The 21,142-nt window shown below is 36.3% G+C and overlaps 1 protein-coding gene across 1 annotated transcript in view; it reads left to right on the top strand.

The window, feature by feature from the left end:
* INVS (inversin) overlaps nucleotides 1–21,142 on the top strand; it is an 84,941-nt gene that overhangs the window by 17,607 nt on the left and 46,192 nt on the right. The window contains exon 4 of the mRNA XM_030971085.1: nucleotides 18,884–19,057. Within this exon, the coding sequence (XP_030826945.1) occupies nucleotides 18,884–19,057 (174 nt within the window). The remainder of the gene's footprint in view (nucleotides 1–18,883; nucleotides 19,058–21,142) is intronic.

Here is a 21,142-nt window from a genome sequence, read left to right as displayed (position 1 = left end):
TTTGACTGTTCTTTAGATTTCATTAATACTTCCGTTTGCCTCTGCTCTGTCTTGATTCAGAATGAAATTTGGGCAGTACTTTGCAAGACTGATATGCTATTCCCATATATTCAGGCAGTGCATTTTCAGCTTGCACACTGTGTCATGTCTTGTAACAAGGCAAGAACATGCACATTATTGTTTCCTCATTAAGTGTTAAGCTGCTATAATCATATGGTATCCAACAATTGTCTGTGTCTACTGTGAAAATGTCGGTTAAAATCCAGCCAATTCTTTTCTCTGCAGAAGATAAAACTGCGGAAATACTGTTCTACATGTTGGGTTTCAGTTGCACAGCAGATACTAAGACATCTGAATCTGATTTCTCACTGGTTTTATGTTAGCATGAAAACATACTTTAAGACAAGGTTATACAAAAATTTTCACGTGCCAAAGTATTCTTTAGACTTGAAGTTCAAGATCAGAAATTCAGACTAACTCTAAGATCAAACTTGGTTTCTATACAAATTTCACTGATAAATATGGTATGAATGTCTAGAGTCAATGGCACTTGTAGAGTTGATTTTTAAATTATTTTAGTAGCAGTTGGTTACTAAACTAACTTACTCTGGTAAACCATGTTGGAAAGTATTGCTTGCAATTTGTGACTACCTCCCTGACTATAGCTACATTCCAGCAGACATTTTACACATCAAAGGAGTTACAGCATGGTTAACCGGAAAACATAGTGTCTGTTACTGTCTGTGTTTAGGATTGGCTGGTGAAAGAAAACAAATAAAGCTGTCTGAGATGCTAAAATGAATTATTCTATAAATGTGACAGATTTGCTCTATAACCTGCTGTAGACAGAATGGTTCTATCTACTTCCAGTTGGAATAGCAAAATAGTAATTTCCCCCGTTTAGAATAGTAGAAGTAAAAGCTGAAGGAGGATGGAGGATGTTTAAGGAGGGGGTTTGCAATAGGAGCATGTGTGGAGTATTTACACCAATAGTCTGCCCAGCAGTGGAGTATATTTGCATGGAAAGGGATGGACTGAGTGTGGTGTGTTTCCTCTGACCTGCATTTGGAGTGTTGGTCCCCAGTTGCCTGGGGCAGTTGTTGACTGGCAGCCATCGTTGTAGTATCCAGTTTTTATTTTTGTAGTATCCCAGGATTTTATTTTAATTGTGAGGTTGTAAATGTAATCTAAACATAGAAGAAAGAATAAACGCATCTAAGGTTTATGGGAAGACGTAATGATTAGTTCTTGCTTTGTGTAAGGGATGTTGAGTATGATTCTCAAGGAGGTGCATCTGGAACACAGCTTGAAAAATACAATGGTGTACCATTTCTGATTTTGTCTTGTAATAGTGGAAAAGATTCTCACTTACCAAGAATTGTGATCATAAACCAAATATAAATAAGGCTTGCGGCAGAAAAGTCCCAGGTGATAACAGGTACACAGCTCACTGGGCTAGTAAGTCTAAATCTTAAAAACATTTACAGATTTTGCTGAGATTAGGTTTTAAGAACAGTAATTTTTCTTTACAATTTGGCACCGCTTAGTCCTCTAGCATAGCATTGTTGTGTTTTTGGTTTTTTTTTAATAAAGCAAATTGGGAGAATTGTATGTGTTCCATTTCTCTTTAATCAAGGTATGTGTTAAAAAGAATCAGAGTCTGCTAAATAAGAACAAACCATAGCAGTGACTATAACCTGGGATAAGTAGGAGGTTTGTAACATAAACAATAAAGAAGTTTTTGATCCTGGAAAGCCTGAACAGCTTCTGAGAACACTGTGTGCTCACTGTCACCAGCATAGGCATAAGTGCCTGACATGAGTGGCATTTTGGGAAGAGTTTGCTCAGTCTTCCTTGGGGTGGAGGGTTGGGTCAGGCCAGTTGCACCTCTGTAGGTCTCCTTCACACAGGTGCTTCTGTGGGGCTCAGCATTAGGAATTCTGAACTGGTCTCCTTTTGGAAAGGACAGAAGGCTATTCAAAATGCGTAAAATGTAAATAAAAATGTGTCTACTGAGTGTTACTCTATGGTATTTGAAAATGGCAATATTTGTCTTCTCTTTGCAGTGATTTATTATGTTTGGAGTACATTTTAGAGTGGAAGAGTAATAATTAAACTTTATTTGTAGAAATGTTATCTACTGTTTCAAATTTTATTTATAGGTTTTCTTGAGTTTTGTGAGAGCCAACTTACCCAAACATCCTGTAGGTTCAAGTTTTCTTCTGGCAATAGTCATAAAGGATCTGTTTGCCAAACTACTTATTTAAATATTCATATTTTGTGCTATACTGCCCATAAGTAAAATGTTAAATCATCTCTGTCTGGTTGAAGCTATTAATAAATACATATTCACCCCCAGAAATATTTCGTAAGCCTAAAAAGTTAAAACAATAAAATGCTACATATTTTGATTTTTTTTTTACTGAATAGATCTTTTCACAGTATTTAGATTTCTTAAATTAATACTGTCTTGTACTTGCATAGTAGTTTCCTTTATCTTTGCAACCTGTATTTTGAGCGAGAATACATTCCTCAGTTAAAGGAGAACAGCAGATATTCATGTTTTATGTCTTTAACTAAAACTTTAAGTTTAAATTAAATTTTCATGTAGATTGACTTAATAATATTTTTCTGTTATTAAGTACTTCCAGAAGCATAGGAATCCCTTGCTGAAAAACATACTTCTTTTAGCATAGTTGAAAAACCAGTTAATTAATTTTGGCAGGGCAACATCAATCGCTTTTTAACTGTTTAAATAACTTGTGTATCTTTCCTACATTATTCTTTTGGCTGCCTGATTTTAATAATGTTGCTGTTGTTGTGGTGTTTTATTTTGGGGTTTTTTAGTGTTCTCTTCTATCATTTGCTGTAGCAAACAGCCTCAGTTCAGGGACTGTGCCTCCAATCTCACTGGTTTTGAATAGTACCACCCTGAGAATAATAAATAGTTTCAATTTGCCTCAGAGTGATGTGACTTGTGAGGTCCTGTGTCACTAGATACTGCATATTGTCCTAGAAAAAACAATTGAAGCAAATTTATAGTGATAAATTTAAATTATGTAGTCCTGGTTTCTATCACTCTACTACAAAGAAAAAAAAAAGTGTAGATATTAAATGGAATAACAACTGTAACATCTCTCTGTCATCTAGCATGGTATTGGGATTCCTTTTCCAGTGGTGCAGATCCTTGCCTCAATGTTTCCGAGCTCAAGCTTGGTTTTCTGGGGTTAATTTTCCCAGAGAGTGTGCCTGGGTTTTCGAGGAGCCCTGTACAAAGGGAGTCAGTACAGCCTAGCGGAGAGCAGAGTCATGAGCATTTGCATCTCTGGAATGTTTTTATTGACAAACGGTAGTCTGCTATTGACATTCGTGTCCCTTGATGATACTTCTATCCTAGCTTATCTTTGCTGGTCAAATGCCTTAATTGTTCTGGCCTTTAATTCAGTCAAAGTTGGTGCAGGAGTGGAAGAGAAAAGAGAAGGAACAGGTCTAACAGAGCATCAAGCTTGAGCTGTGAAGCTGCTGGCAACGATCAACCTGTCATAATGTTATGATTTGTTCATTTTTATACCATTTATTAGCCTTTACTTGTTGTGCCATTTGGCCTCCAGGGCAGATAAAGTGCTGTCTAATTTGGTAGGTTTGCTTCTGTCAGAGTGGCCTCGACAGAGAAGGTGTTAGCTGTAGTGACAAATAATCAATAGCTGTCGTTGTCATGAGGAACGTGAGTAGTTGGGCCTTTCATCTGGAGGATTAGAGGTCTAATTGGATTGAGAATAGGGAGGGTGAGCTGTTGGGTAACCCTGTCAGCTATGTTAAGCTGTCAAATGTCAGCTTGCCTGAAAGGAAGAAGGAATGGTTAGCTTTCAGAAACAAGGAAGAAGACATATGAAAGTTTTTTAAAAAGTAACAGATAGAAAAGTAGAATAGGCTAACATAGGCTTTAACCCTTTCTTGTTTAATTACATATCTTTCTAGTTAATGAGGGTGCGTGGTGTGCGCTGTCTCGCTCTCTCTGAGACAGGCAGAATTTGTGTGAAACAGATTTGGCAGTGTTATACCAGATCAGACTGGTTTTACGTCTTGAGAAAAAAGTAGTTAACTACTCAGATAGGGAATATAAATGCAAAAGATTATGACATAGGGGAAGAAAATATCCATTAATGGAAGAAATCACTTAATAGAAGCCGTAAGGAAATCAAATACTTTATTTTAATATTTTTTTGTAAAGATATGTTGATGCCAGTATATTTTTTGAGATATAAGCTGTTGTTTCAAAGTAAGTAGAGTAATTATTACAACCCAGTCCTGCACTGGACTTCAAAATCATCAGTTGAATTTTGTCTGCATTTTCTTATTGTTGTTTTCGATCTTGGCTTTCTGCCTGTTTCTTGGAGAAAGATTTCTGTTGTTCTAAATAAGATAAATCCAATGAAAGACCCATTATGCTGGTAGAACATGTAATTTTATGTCTCAGATGTGCTAATATTTATCTTACCAGAATAAATAATAGGATGACATTTTAATGAAGGATTTGCTTATAAAATTACTGAAATAATGGTTTCTTTACTCGTCATCTTATTCTGCCACTTTCTTGTAAGCAAGTCTTAACTGTAACCATACCAGTATTCCCCTTCTCTAAGTAACACATTTGCCTTGAGATCTGCAATACTTGGCCATAGTTATCTGTATAACAGATCTGGATATAGCAAGGTTTTTAGACAGTGGAATAAAGCTCTTTATGCTGCATCAGCTAATGTAACAAAACACAATTTTATATTTTTTCTTTTTTTTAAATGGACTTCTAGGTATTTCAAAACTATCAGATTTTTTTCTCATGTGTTTGGTCATTTATTCTGAAGTAGTGGTTTTACTATTGGTGTTTCAATTTGGATTGATTCCCCTGCTGCTCCCCTCTCTCCCCTGCAGCACTTATTGATGATCATCTGGACTTGCAACATGGCTTTTACTGGTGGTCTGCTGTAAATACTGGCAAACCCATCCTTCATATCAGGTTTATCTTCATAGATTAGTACAATAGTGTAAGTATTCCAGAGGCAGAGATCTTGAAAGGATTGTCTGTTATCACATTTCAGTGCTGTTATGTGTCGGAATCATGGGGGTTTTTATCCCTTTGAGATTAACTGCCATGCTCTCCAACACCCATCTTTGTGTGAGAGCCTGAATTCATGTGTGTTGAATAATTTTTGGGTTTGCAATTACTTATCTGACATGTTTTGTACCTCTGTCATTTATTTTCTGATAATCCAGTTCTCATGACTTCTCTTTCTCTGCTTTGTTTCATTGCTTCCCCAACTTAGACTTTATAATCTTGATATTTATTTTTGAGTCTGACTAACCTGATTTAAGTACATTTAACCTTCTGGTGTGAGCTACAGGATGGACAGATGAAGAAGTGACATCATAGCCTACTCTCACAGCTTGAAGTGTGCTGAAGGTTGCTGAGCTACAGGAGAGGTATTGTGCTGCTGTGGCCCGGTTGGCTTCAGTATCCATAATATCCATGAAGCTGACCCAGCATTTCTGCACTGTGTGGTTGTCTGCAGTGTAGACACACTGTGGTAAAATGAGCAAGCCCAGGCCTATTTATTTATTTTTTATTATATATTTACCTTATTGAAAATCTATCCATTTCCCTGATTTTTTTTTGCAAAGTTCCATCTTTTGTTTTATCCATTGTGATAAAAAGAGTGTCATAATTCAGTATCTTAATTTCTAGACTATTACCAAACACTTAGTATGAAAATCCTTACCCTGTATTTTTCCCACAATTTCCTTGTCATGACAGTGATCTGTGGTTTCCTCAGTTTTTCCCATTTTTTCTCCGGCTCAATCATCGCTGTTGGTGATGTTTTCTTTCTCTTTTGCTCCAGCAATATCACAGCTATTTTCATTAACAAAATTGTTTTATTTTCATTGTACAAACCACTCTCTCCCATTTTCAAACTTGATGTAATTTTACTTCTGTGCATCTCTATTTCACTTCTTGCTCTGGTAACTCTCCTCCTTTCCTCCACTTGGGTTTATGTATTTTGCTGCCATGCTTTCTGTGCTTGAAATAATCCAAGGAGGATATTGTCAGGCCCAGAATATATATTATATTATCATCCTTGTGCCTTTATTGAGCAGTCTTGCTCTTGAGCACTTGAAATTTGAATATGAAATTTCATTAAAATAATAAGAAAAGGAATGCCTCTGACTGCAATGATTTTCTAAAAGATTTTGCAAATATGGTTTAAGTGCAAACCATGGTGGCAGAACATTGAGGAGCTCTGCTTGTGTTGTGTTTCCCAGTGAAAAGGAACCAATTCTGCATAGCATATGGAATGAGATCTTAAATATCTGTGCAGCCAGCTGGTGGAATTACTTTAGTTTCATCTATTGAGTTCAGTGCATACTTTTGTGAGTAAAATTTGGAAGAGCTTCTGGACTCACCTATTGTTACTTTTTCTGATCTTTACTAAGGCCTCTTCCATAACAATAATTTTTCAGGTTACTATCAACAAATAAATTCATTTGTATTAATTTTTGAAGATTCTCAGTTACCAAGAGTGAGTAGATAAAGCGATCCTGTTTTAAAAAAACACCTTAAATGAGTACTTAAGTCTGAAAAAGTATTGGTGCATAGCTTCAACTCAGAGATTTTATTGCAAAGACCAACTAGAACTGAACATGATATAAATAGGCCCAGCAAAGACAAGTAATTTGCTCAGGCATGAGCAGTGCTTTTTCTGTAAGAACGTTGTTCCATATTGCTTGATATTTGGCTCTTTTAAGTTGACTTAATTATCCTGGTTTCAGCTGCTGGTTGTCCCCTGCATACTGTTGTCAAACAGCTGCCTCCTCTTTCTCATTTTGCTTTGTTCAAAGGACAGGTGAAAATTTCTCTATCATTTGATCTTGAAGATAATGGTTGCATCTTAAAAGTGGTATTTTCTTTTTAAACATGGTGCTTGCAGTGCTTGGAGGGTTACACTTGAGATCTGAATAGGATTAATTTTTTTTCACTTATTGTTGTTCCTTGAGCATGTTTAGCATTGTGGCATTCCTCAGTGCACAAGGGACTTGTCCAGCTCTTCTCCCAGGACACTGATGTCTGCTGCCAAGTCTGTACCTTTAAAAGTACCTTTGCAGATAAAGACATTTCCCTGTCTGAGTGTCCTTTCTAAAACATCACTCTTGCATTAATTGCCCCTCTGCAGCTGACCCCATGAGTGATGTTTAATGGTTATGAGAAGAAATATTGTTGTTGGGACTGAGAAACCACTTACTTGTTTGTGTCCAGATTTGGCACTGACAAATTAAAACAGAACTTCCACTATTATTAGCTCATCAGTTTGGTTTAGTCCCATTTTGTGGACTGTAGTGTGATTTCTGCTGGAATAAGGTGTCTTTTCCCAGCTATTCTGCAGCAAAAAGGGAAGATATTTGTTTTCACTGATTATAAATGTTATTCTAACTTCAGGCAAATTAGTTTTGTGTTAAATGTACCCACATACCCTTCAATACATGAAGTACCAGCAATAGATCATTTTGAAATAGGGCACCTTCCTGCTGAAATCTCCAGGAATCTTCTATCAGGTGTCTGACACATCCTTAATCTGATGCTCAGGCTTGTCATTTGAATCAATAGGATACTAGATAGGATGTCTTCAGCATGCAAGCCTACTGCTATAGGAGGTATTTGAAAAATAAATTCAGATCTTATGGCCAGCCACAAACTCCAGGAGCACTAATCTTTCATTTGTCTCTCTCTTTGTCTGTAAACAGTTGGTTAAATTGTTGATTAAAGAGAATTAAGTGAATCACACTTAAGTCAAAATTGATATGTATGAACTGCATAAGCAAATTCTGTTGCTGCCTGAAAAGCAACAGCTAATATCAGCATTTCATAAAATACAAAATTAATTTAACTTGCCTATTAAGATTCTAATTTTTTCTCTCTTTGTAGAGCAGTTTAGAGCTGTCTTTTGTTACACTTTTTTTATTAATGAAGGATTAAGAAAGAATGCTACCAGTTTTTATTAATGAGGAATAATTTTTGTTGAAATATCAACTGATTTATGTTATGAATATCATCTCTGTGTGTTCAGCCTTATGATGGGAACATTTAAACATAGATAGAGATATACACAAAGGATGTGCTTTTCAACATTGTTAATATGGTGTGGATTTGTGAAGGTTTTGCAACACCAACCTTGAGCTGTTATTTTATCTGCCTCTAGTCCAAACAAAGAGAAATAAATCTAGTACTTTTATTACTGCTAGAATGCAGTTTGAGTAGATTATGAAGGTTTTGATTTATTTACCAGTACTGTAAATAGATTATGGCTTCATTATGAATATCAAACATCACTGCAGTATCTATAGAAACTATAAAATTATGCCATATGTAAAAGTAACCTGAAGTGTCTGAATAATTATTTAAATTAAGAGTAGACCTACCTTTATTGCTGGTTGTTTTCAATATGGACTGTCTGTCTACTTCTGTAATAGTTCTGGAGATTTCACTGTGGCTGGAGACCTTTTCTCGTCCAATAGAATTTGATAGGTAGATTTGCAATTATTTCACACAGTAGTTTGTTATTTGACTTAATATGTTTGAAATATATTTAAATTACATAAAAGGCATGCTTTTATTTGCAGATAAAACAGCAACTAAAATAATAACAAAAAAAAAAATCTGTGAAGCTCTGCTCAAAAATGAACATATATGCAACACTTTCACTTTGCAAGCGTTGTTGCTTCCAGCAGTCTGTAAGGACATGACAGGCACATAGAGGGGTGCAATTAAGAAGTACAAGGCAGTAGTGACACAGTACTAGTCAGAGTGATGCTTAGTAGTAATGGCAATTAGTTTGCTTCCAGAATGAAATAGCGCTGCACAAAGGTAGGATAAAAAGACTTGGACTGGACTAATGGCTGTTATTTAGACTTGTTTTCAGGTAGAATTCTGTCATGGATTATACTGTGATTTGTAACATTTTTATTAGATTTTTTTAAAGGCATACATCTGTTTCAGGGATATGTTTTCTTACAGTGCTCTTACTTCAAGACAATGCAACTCAAAGCCATTAAGATGAAGAAAATGAATGTAGTAACTATTTTCTAGTACTTGTATTTTTGGGGAGGAGGGAGTCAGTACTTTCTGACAAATCTTTCAAATCACCATTTTTTGAAATAAAGTATTTTTTGAAAGCTTAGTGTTTGATTCTTTATGTAGAGGTGGGCAGTGATCCTGTAAATATGGATGATGCATCTCAGGCTTTGTCGTAAATCCCCAGAGATCGTATGTTGTGGGTACTTCTGCCTGAGTGACTTCAAAAGAACGCTGCAGGAAAACAAGTTCAGTAACAGTGGAAGAGATCAACTGGAAATGAGAATGCTAATTGCATTTTCATCCTTGAAGTGTTTTTTACATGAAAGCCACTAATTTCAATAGGTTGACCATAACATTTATTGCTGAGGAGCTGAGAACACTACAAAGGAGCAACATGTACACAGGCCATGGATAAAGGAGGTCAAAGGCTAGAAGATACAAACACCTATTTTCTTTCAGCCTATGCTGGGAAACAGTTTTACCTTGGCTTTTACAGCACTGGTCCGCTGTCTTCTCTCTTGTGTTCTTTAACTGTGTGCCAGTTGATAGTTCTGTCTATTCCTATGGAAACCAAGAGAGTAAAGCCAATCTTGCAAGAGGCTTTAGGGAGAATTGCTTGTAGTTGAGACACTGCCTTGCTTTCAGTCAAAATATCTGATAGTCAGAGCTGGCCTCAAGTTGTGCTGATGTTCTCCACTGATGTATTGCCTAAGATGCTTTGCCAGACAGATGAACATGTTCAGCTTGAAAATTGGTAAATAAGGCTTCTGTTCGGCTGTCTGGGAGATTTTCTCCAGTTGAGTGTTTTACTTTTGGGTCTAGAATGCCACTTACAAAGCTGCTAAAAGGGTACTTCGCGAAATTAAACCCAATGTCAAAAATCAGTGATGTTTTTGTCATGGTCGACTTGAAGCGGTTAGCAGAGCGTTACATATTTAAATCCAGCAGTGGTTTGTTAGATAGAAGGCATGGCATCATCCTTACCATCCAGAGGTAATAAAGAGTTTGCAGATTTTTTTTTCAAAGCTATAGCCCAATGGATGACTGCTAAGGGTTATGTCTAAAACAATAATCCTAAAGATTTTCTGTTTTATTTTTCAGTTACTTTGTTAATCAAGGAGTTAACCCTTAGTTAGTGATAACCAGAGAGACAGACTGATATTTTCATGGTAGCTTTACTAATTTTAACTAGAAACCAGGGTTCTAAGTAGCTATGTAGAATTTGGTGTTTTTCAGGAGCTGTTTAAAACAAATTTACTGATATTCAAGGAGTGTAAGAATGGTGCAGTCATATAGTAAAGGCTAGCTTTTACAGAGTTTATAGCTGTTGTAACCAGACAATATGAATTCAGTTTCAGTGTATTAGAAAACAAGAAGCTCTTGCATTTCATGCATAGGTAAGATTTCAAAACACAAGTGCTAATTTATAAATCCAAATAATTCTTATTTGCAATTAAATTCATATATCTACTTTCTAGCCTCTCTTAGTAATTTTTCTTCTGAAGAATTCTTGTAAGATTTCTGGCAAGTAGCTGATAATATAAGTATATAAAAATACTCCTTTTGATGTATGGATTTCAGTTACTTTTGGAACAGTATTTTGTTCTTACAGATATCAAATCAGAAGTATGATAGAACAAATTCTGTTTTTCTAAGTGCTTAGTTTGTTTCCTGAAAAGCTACTGAAACTGGTAGGTGTTGGTGACAGAAGTCCACATCATTCCAAGTGGTTTCTGACATTCTTAGAATGTGCCTCTTCTCAAAGAGATGCTAAAAGATGAAACAACCTCTAAAGAAACCATGTACACAGCCCCTTTCCTTTCCAAGGTTATTAAAATATTTGGGGTTTGAAAATTTGTTTATTTTGTGCAAAGTTTATTTGTAAGGTAAAGCATCCTCTCTTCAGCACTTCCTCACTGGAGAGAGAGTGAGCATGTTTGTGTATCCAGTAAGATTATCTTCTGTAGGATGGAGTAGATCAAAGAGCACTTTCTACTCTGTGAAGGTAAGCAGGTTAAATTCAATTGCCATTTTTGTCTTAAAGAGAAACCTCATGGATGTATTTGTCTTTCAGAGGCTTAGCTAGCAATTAAGGAGTTCAAGTTTTTTGACTTTTACTGCTTCTTGAAAGCATCTGACAGCAAAGAACTGTTCTCAACTTTGGCTTTAGCATCTGTGCTAATCTGTTGGTGAAGCATGTTAATGCAGTGCCAAATGGCTGATCTGTTCTCCTTGGGTTTTTAAGGCAAAATCTGAAATACTTTCACATTGTGCATGTTTTACCTCCATGAGTGTCTGTGTGTACAATATGATTTAGCATCTGTCAAGGTATAGATTTCTACAGGCTTTAGAAACTGATGTGCCACTATTAAAAATATAGACATTTTTGTGTTTCAGGCACAAGCAACAACTAAGTCTTGACTCCAGCTTCTAAGGAATGCTGGGTTTAAAAGGCTGAACTATTCTAATCTGGCTATTAAAATATCACAGCAATCTGTTTTGGGGTTTTACATTTATTTATTTATTTATTTACTTAGGACAGAATGTGCTTCTCTGGAAAAAGGAGATGACTGGCCTGATGTGCTAAATTTCAATGTACATTAGCAGTTCTTAATCTGGGTCTAAAGCAAATGAAAAAGCTACATGAGTGAATATGTATGCTATAACCCATGATATAATTAGTTTTTCTGTTCTCAAGATGCTGTTTTCTATGTATATTCGAGCTCTACTTTCTTAAATACTATTTGAGAGTTTAAAAGAAAAATTAAAGCATGATTAATATTTAAGTACAATAATAATTATCTAATAATTGTATAATCACTGCCTGTGTTATGATTGGTGTAGTATTAGAACAGGAGATGTTTTATCTTTGCAATTAATTTAACTGTAATAATTTTGTGCTGTTCTGTTTGTGAAAGAGTAAAAGTAACAGAATTATATATTACATTCCTCTGAAGAGGATTTATTGATTGTTAAATAGTCTATCTTTTCACAAAAGTTTGCTAAGAAAATTTTGCTAAAATGTCTTACATAAGTGCTGCTTAATTAATAATGAATATATTTCAACAATCAAAATTTAATAAGCTAATAAATTATTAACCTATGGCAGAGATGTATAATTATCAGATCTCTGAAATCCTTTCTGTCGTGGTTGGTGGACTTGCTGTGCTGCAGTCTTCAAACACACCCCTTTCAATAGGCTGACCTTTGTGCTCCTGATTTTGTGGAGCCTCTGTTTTACCACTTCCCTGCACACTTGCTGACCAGGCTTAGTTATTGCAGGGGCTGTGGTCAGTGGTTAATGCCTGAGTTTTGGTAAATTTCATCTCATGAGTACAGAAACAACAAGGGATAAGGTGCAAATGAATTTTAATCAATGAATCATTCTTTAGGAATTGTGGCATTACAGAATTTATGGTATTCAATAACACTTTAAAATAGTGGTAAGTAATGTTTTAAGAAGGAAGTAGCTGAGAGAGGCAGCCTATTTGACCTCAGAAGCATATAAAAATTTGAAATTATGTGGGGATAAATATGTATGCAGAAATAGAAAATTGGGTAAAATGAGCACCTTCTGTCAGTTCATATTTAGTTAGCTCATTAGCTCATTTCATAGAAATAAATTCAATAGGTCGCCTTTTTAGGCCTGTACAAAAATATTAACTGTGATGCTAGATGGAAAATTGCAAGCTTAATTAGAAATTAGGACACAAAATGTAAGAGAATGATAAATTATTATTTGATAATGAACTGAAAACAGGTACAGTTGAAATATGAGCTGTAAGATCAGAAGGCATATGTTGGAATTCTTTGATAGTTGCACTTGAATCTAATATTCACCAGTATTTTTCATGAGCAAACTTAGTATCATGAGTAGTATTTTTTTGAAGGATACTTAAGAGTGGTACAGTGTTAGGCAGGATTGTCAGTCAAAGAGAGGATGGCAGTGGCTAGGATATCGGAAGAATAGGACTACTGAAAGTAATTGAAATTATTAGAAACATTATAGTCCAAAATGCAAGTCCTAGGGAGTGGGTAGGGGGGCGACAACAGACAAGGCACCTAATGATTTATTCTGTGGATTATAAATTTATTATTTGAAACATGACTGAGAAGGATGTAGTGTGCTGTTTGGAGAATATACTTAATTTATGGGAGAGATGCAGTTTTAGGTATATCTGACAAGGTATATACACTAGCAATAGACAAGTGTCATTAGGATTCAGTAGGGTACTTTGTGGGACCCCCTCGGGTAGCTCTGTAATCTCTGCTTACTTGTGTTCAAAATAGAAGAGTTCCAACTAGAATGAGTGCAGAGAGCTGATGATTTTTTCAGGGCAATGTAGGGTTTATCCTTTGTTACTGAGATAAAAACCCCAATGCTTGTTTAGATTTTAAAAGCCACACTATATTTTCATGGGTAGAAGAATGAAATGTGTCCTTGTGTGTGTTGGCTTAAAAAAAAAATCCAAACAAGAAACAAAACCTAAAAGCCTGAGTCTGAAACAGAGAACTGGGAGGAGACAATCCCGAACACTGTAATTCCACTTAAAAGAAATCGCTAGGAATTTTTGAAAAGGATTAGATGTTCTTGCTCCCTATGGTGCTAGAGGATGGATTTACTAATCCAGAGGGTCAATTTCAACCTTCAGTTCTAATTTGTGGTTTATCTGTAAATATTTCTAAGGCTTTCTGTTCTGCTGCAAGTGTATGCCCTGACTGCATCTTCAGTGCTTGTGACTGTCAGCAGTGAAAAGCCTTTGAAAACCACCTCCTTTGTAAGGGTTAGTGCTCTTTTGGTCTGTCTGTTCCCAGTGCTGGGAAAGCAGGTATGTAATTTTGGAGTGGAGCCAAAGTAGCATCTTCACGGTTTAACAGCTTGGCATTCTTTTTAATGACCCCTGCTGTTTTTACCAGGAGGTTGTATAGAGATGCTGGGCTGCTTTTTTCCCCAGTTCCTCTAGCAACCCTTACAGTGCCCTAAATCTTCACAGGCCCATTGTAGGTATTCCAAAATTCAAGCCTAGCTGTACTGTAACCATTGTCAGCTCATGTGCTCTACATTGTAAATCATTACAGATCAGTCTTTCAAGTCATGTTAGGTACTTCATGTGGATTAGAATTGTTACAGTTTTTGAAAATGTGGTCTCAGCAATTAATAGGGGAATAAGCAATTTTTCTATGTGCATTGTCCCCATTTATCCCACTGATGATGAGGGGATGGTAGCCTAACTGTGGGTGCGCTTTTGATGTGCTTGGAGAGATGCAGTGTTCCTCTGATTCAGCCTTATCTTGTACAGTTCAGTTTCTCCCCTTATAAAAGGTGTTGTGCTTATTTATGTTGTCCTGTATTTATCTATGCAGTGTGTTTTTAAAACCTGAATAAGAAAAGTTTTGTGTCAGAGATATACCCACACTACAGGGGTTAGTCAGTGTAGAAGCACACAGCTTAATATAATGGACAAGTTAACTCACCAAGAAATAGTGGGATGAGAATGGAAATAAATTTTCACAGACCTCTGTTGCACATCAGCAGAACATTTCTAGAACCCAGGTGCACTCTTTAAAGCAAGTTTTATGCTTGTGAAACACTTAAAATTTGCTGTGAAAAGTACTTAACTTCTGAGGAAGTGTTTGAAACAGGGGCACGTGGCACTGAGTGACTCAGAGCAGGACTCTGTGGGCTGTACAGAGTTGAAAGAAGTGAAGTGTGAGGCCGATGTTTTTAGTGCACTGGTAACACAACCAGTAGTTTCAGCATCAACCTGTGATTAGAATTATAGCACCACTGAACAGAGCTCATTTTTTCTTCAGCCTTTCACTTAGGTGACCATATGGGACAGCCTGACTGTGGCTGTTTGACAGATGCCCACCCAGCTGCTCTCTCACTACACTTCCTCAACAAGCCAGGGAGAGGAAATAGGTTGAAAAAGCTGCTTTAGATTAATAAAGAAATAAACACATTTTCTTCTAGACCCAGAAAACTAGGTAGAAAAATTTACCAGTGATTTTCCACTGAAACCTTTCCCTGGCAGCAGAATCATATTGAATATACTAGACAGCTTTTTTTAATGACCCAACTTGCAATTTTGGGGATAATTTTTTCAGTTTCAGAGGTAATCTAAATTCTGGCAAAAACTCATTGGTTCTGACTGAAATAATTCTTCCATAGCTCTCTTCTCCATTAAAATGTTCAGAAAGTTTTTCTGATTGCTTAGCTTGGCGTCCAGAACTTTGAAGTCATTACTTGATGGCAGAGCCATGGTTGCTTATTGAGCTGTCTACCAAAAAATGTGTTCTACATCGTTGCAGTTAGTACCTGTGGCTGAATTTTTGAAATAGAAGTATTTCTTCTGATTATGTTGAAGTCAGCTGTTCTCTGAAACTCGGGTAGTTTGCAGAGTCAAGTATTTTAATTTTCAAATAATTTTAACAGAATCTAAAGGAATTTTAAGAATTAGCATTGGAATGGTAAATTTTGGCTGCCAGGAACCAAGTTTTCTGTACAAGTATTTAGTCCTGTTTGCCCATGATGTTTTCTGTTTATAGTAGAATAAGTTTTGAGTCATTGTCAATGGTAAGAGACCATGGACTGACTCAGAGAACTTCATGCTGCCCAGCAATGTTTAGGCCGGTCCAAGTGCATGATTTATGAATGAAAACCTAGCCAACTTGAAGACTTTTTCTACACAAAAACTTTATAAAAATAGAGGAATAGGCTTTTCAAATTAAGCATTTCCTCCCTCCACCTAATAAGACCTGAATTACATCTGCCTTCAAGGCATGTTGATACATTCCATACTTACAAACTTAAGCAGTAATCAATTGAAGGTGGGGAAATTTTCCATTGTCATTAAAAAGTACAATATTGTTTTCTAACAAGTGAAAGGAAGACAGTAAAATTCATGGTATTACTAAAGAAAAGAACAGTAGTCAGAAGCAAAAGCATGAATAAGATAATTCACATAAGTAATGTAAGTACAGGTGTTTTCTGTGGTAATGTTAAAAAAATCTTAAATCACTTGGGAGAAACAGAATCTTTTGTGTTTCAGAATGAAGGGATTTATTACAAATTCATTTGCTAAGGAGAGGGATTTGTTGACTTAGCATGCAAGAGAATAATGTAGTAGTAACAGATGGAAAAATGTGTAATAGCAAATATAAAATACAGTATAGAGAAATTCTAATAATAAAAGGGCATGTTTCCTTAGTTTTATGCATTATTTTAACTTTCAGTCTTCTTTGCAGTGGAATTCATTCAAAAAGCAGAATGTACTTGTAAATCTTCCAATAAGGACCCATCAACAATACAAAAACAATTTTTTTTCTCTCATGGGTATGCATGCACTGTGTGCAGGAAATATTGAGAACAACAAATGTATTATCCTCTGTGATGGAGAAAAGCAGCTATCTTTCTTCCAAGACTAATATTCTCTTAAGTTATTTAATATTCTTCTCCTCCAGTTTAATTGCCAACCACATCATGATACACTGAGATTTTTTTGCTAGTTTTAATTTTTCTTTTTTAATGAGTTTTGTAAATTTTTCTCATATTTGCCTGTACAGTGTAATGGTAATAATGAAGAGTATTCTCATCCCTAGCTCCACCCCAAATTTATCATGAATTAATTCTGAGTGTGATCTCTGTGGTTTAGGAGCTCTGCAGACATCACGCTGTTCTGCTCCTGTACTTCAGAGTATGCTTGGTATGTGTCTGTGTTCTGCAGGGGCAAAATCCTGAGTTATGCTTTCTCTGACAGCCAGCAGAAGAAAAAGGTGTATTTGGACACTTCTCAGTGGGAATGCTGTAGTAGCCATGCTGTCTCTGGCAAGGGAAGTTTGCATATTCAGGCAAGTCTGTGGTAGGTTCTGTGGCAGACTTTCCTTGTAAGCTGTCACTGACCAGCAAGGACTAGTAACAATAAAAGGTAGAAGCAGGATGAAGTAATTTTGTCTGAGCCCCTTTATGATTTGCTTTCCTTGATTTGTATTTTAAAATAAAATAGTGTAGCAGGAAAAAAACCTCACATTTTTGGCCGTACCTGGTGAAATCCATTCTGCATCTGTAAAGCTCATGTCTTCCATTGCTATTAAGAAAGAAAACAGAACAGTAATTTTTGTAAAGTATGCCCTTCCAATGTTTGTGGCTGCTTTGAAAAATGAAATATCAAATATTTTTTATGCCCTGGCACTGGATACTGTGGAGGCCTCTGGAATCCTTTGGCCTGTCTCCATCCTACCATTCTGCTGACAAAAACACTTTGTAATTCTGAGCCTTATGAGATACCAAAGTGCCCCCGTTCATTAGCACTGCTTGCCCTTGTCTACTTGGTTGCCTTTTTTTCATTGTTTTTCCAAAGACAGCCTAAGGCGACTAAGCTAACATGCAGAATTTGTAAAAGAATTGTAGCAGGCTGAAGTGTGTTAATTTGCAGGTAGTTTCATAAGCAGAAGAATCCAAAGACGTGACTTCTATTGATTTGAGTGTCACCTTTCCTGTGTACATTGTCTGATAAGGCTTTATCAAATGCTCCAGCTTTCCCCTGAGTGGGAGAGAATTAGTAGAATTTATCTTCTCTTTTGAGCTTTCTGTTTTCGTTATAGTTACAGTTAATGATCTGTATGCGAAACTGGCAAAAACTAGTATCTTGGGGAAAAATTGGAAGACAGAAAGCAAAATTAGGAGACAACACACTTCTTTCACTTTAGGAAAGGTTAAAAGTTGCAGTGTGAAAAGAGCTGGGGTGTTTAAATCATGATGACTGAAGGCATGTGCAGATGTTTTGCTTTAATGAGTTATTGCTCCAGTTGCTAGTCCTTGATTGCAACTTAACTGCTGAAGGTGATTTGATAAACCTATAGACTTTGGGAAGTGGAAGCATGAAAATGTTGTATGTAGCATCTCTCCTATATGGAAAATAACTCTCAAGCAAGGGGTAGTAGCAAGTCAAGGCTGCCTGTACTACCAAATCAGTACAGCTTCTTCATGATTGCATGTTCATGTCTTTAATTTTTCACTGGCTTCTTCAGTGATTTGAGAAATAAAACCAGATTGGGATTTTTGGGATCCACCCTCATTTATTATATCATTGGATTTATATCAATGAAGCATTTCTACGTTATTTCTTTTGAAGACGTAGTAAAAACCTTGTGAAAGTCCGAGTGTGAAGTATTTTCAATGTGTTGTAAAGCTAGCTGTCCCATCCATTTATTATATATACTGTCGACCAAAACTCATACAGTTCTCAATTTAAAAATGTAAGAAACAATCACTTCTGCATATATTTGCTGTGTATTCAGATAAGTACATTTTATCTTTCTGAATCATTCCTGGTTATTTTTCTTACTTTCGTTTTGAAAATTATATTATTTCTTCATGTTTAGTTTTATTCTTCATCTGATAACTGTTTACCTTGCTGAAATCAGCATGTAATGATCTTATTTCCATTTTTACATGATTTTTACTGAGGTTAAACAGTTAAGAAACTGATAATATTACAGAATTTTTGGTATTAATGAACCCTGTCTTATTTTGCTAATGGAATATATATATAAATATCTAAAACCAAGTAGCATGAGAGACCTAAAAATTAAAAGTTCATGTTCACAAAAATAATCTTCATTAGATGTTTGCAAAGCTTTGAGCTATTTTGCTTCAAGCTTTTTTAGGCAATGTAATACAGTAATATGTATATATATATATAAGTATCATAATTTGCTTTGATAAACTGACATACATTTCTGCTCTTTTTCTTTACCCAGGGAAATTACCGCTTCATGAAACTTTTGCTGGCTCGTAGAGGGAACTGGATGCAGAAGGACTTGGAGGATATGACACCATTACATTTAACTACACGTCACAAAAGTCCAAAATGTTTAGCTTTGTTATTAAAACATATGGCACCTGGAGAAGTGGATACCCAGGACAGAAACAAGGTAAAAGTACTGCTTATTTTAGGAGAACTGCTTATTTTAAGACAACTGCTTATTTTAAGATTTGTAGCAACTTTAGGAATTGGTTTTACATCAAGCAGTTGTGTGCAAAAAAATTATTTGTCATAAACTTTTTCTAGGTCTTCAGAGTAGAAATATTTATATTTTTCTGATGTTAATGGTGTCAAAGTTCATTGCACTGGCTCCACTGACATTCTTCTTGAGTAGTTATAACAATAGAGGATTGAAAAACCATCCAAGTCTTTCTGTAACATTCTGTGATCCTTGTTGGAGTCTGGATAGCATGTGCTTATGTTGCTTTTCTGCCTTTGAAAAACCTCACACTTAGAATCTTGTAATGATAAGAGTCATTAGAAAACTGCCTATAATTACAGCAGTCATTCTGGAGAGGTCATGCTGACTTCATGACCATGCTAATTAATTAACAAAGGTATGCCTAAACCAGCCAAAACCATTTAGCAAGCTTGCCTGCTCAGCAGATTTCCAAGCCAGTATTTAAAGTATTGCCAGATTCCCCACAAAACATGTGGAGCGCTTTTCTCCCAGTTCATGTCATGAGTAGTTGCAGTAGCAAAAATGGAATTCAGGTTGGTGAAAAGAGGATCTCAGGCACAGAGTCCAATCTGTGTGACCCTGTTGGGCACATGGCTTTTTCACTTTCCTTGCTGCAATTATGCACATCAAAATTGTCAAATATAATTCCTGAACATGAGGGAGAATAAGTGTCCTTTACATCTGCTTCCATGTTGGTAACTGACTGAAACTGGTTGTAGGTGAGAGCAGTCAGTGAACCAAGGCTACCAAGGCCTTCTGGTAACCAAAACTTTCTGCTTTCATTGCAACTGTCAGTTTCCAGGCATACTGGTCAGTTCTATTTAATAAATAACATTCAGTAATTTAGTGCAAATTTTTCCTGGTACAAGGCTGTGGTGGCACTTCGTGGAGCCCTTCTTCAGTGAGTGACAACCAGAAAAAAAGGCTGTGCTATCTTCTTGTTGTTACCATGGTACTAAGCTAACAGCTGGCAGCAATAAACACAAATAGGCTCCTTTTTGCCTTCTTCCTTCACAGAGAAGTTAAGGATATGATGGTGAGCTTACACATTCCATGTCACTGTTTCAGGATGCTAATGCAGGGTATTGTGCTTCAATACACAAATGTCCTGCAGGAGTTATTTCTCTGTTTCCAATCAAAGTGCCAGGTAATGTTTGGTAGGGGTGATGGGGTAAGAGAGGTGAGAAAAAAATTCGTTCTTTATCTTATTACTCTCTGTTACTTGGCAGTTGGGAGAGGTGTGTTTGGTAAATGAAATACTTGTTAATATGCCAATGTTTTGCTGGTTAAGAAACCCCCACACACTGGTTTGCTTATGTAGTTATGAATGTTGATAAGGGCTGTGAAAAAGCTGTTGGCAGTCAGGAATTGGCAGTAGGAGCATGGATTGCATTTTGAAGTTTTATTGGACTGCCATTAGGCATTAGATTCACTAATATTCAACCTCAGAATTCTGAGTTATCACAGCCAGTAAAGTCAAAACCTTAGTTCAAGATGGATCTGAGTCCAGTGTCAGCATACAGTGTCACCTTCCCCTAGTGGAGACTAGTCTCCATCAATTTGTGTCATCCAGAGTTTGAAATTTAAGAGGGACCACACTAATCACTGCAGTTGTCCTGTTGTGCAGCTCTGGGGCTGAGGCCTGGTTCAGGTCATCATTCTAGCTTGGATGTCATTGCTTAATACCAAGCACAGATATTTTCTCCGAGTCTGAACTGCTGCACCAAATAGCCATCAGGGCAGCGCGAAGTGGCATGCACATTTTTCTTTTGCTATAGTCCAACAAATCTTCCTAAAAAGCAGTCTCCTAGCAGAGATAGTTATGTTCCAAGCATAAGGGCTTCTCAGTTTGGATCTCATGTAAGGTGGTGCAGCTTAGACTTGACTCAGACCTCAGTAGGTGTGTGATGATCTGCTCTTACTAAAGTAAATAGGCCTCTTGTTCAGCTTTGTTTAAAGCCTATTTTCATAGATTTTCAGTTGTCAGCCACCCCAGGTACATGTGCTCAGGTT

This window comes from Camarhynchus parvulus, chromosome 2 (assembly GCF_901933205.1).
Source record: "Camarhynchus parvulus chromosome 2, STF_HiC, whole genome shotgun sequence".
In the NCBI taxonomy this organism is placed as follows: Eukaryota; Metazoa; Chordata; class Aves; order Passeriformes; family Thraupidae; genus Camarhynchus; species Camarhynchus parvulus.
Note: the sequence above shows the minus strand (reverse complement) of the source record. Positions and strands in the feature narration are given on the sequence as shown.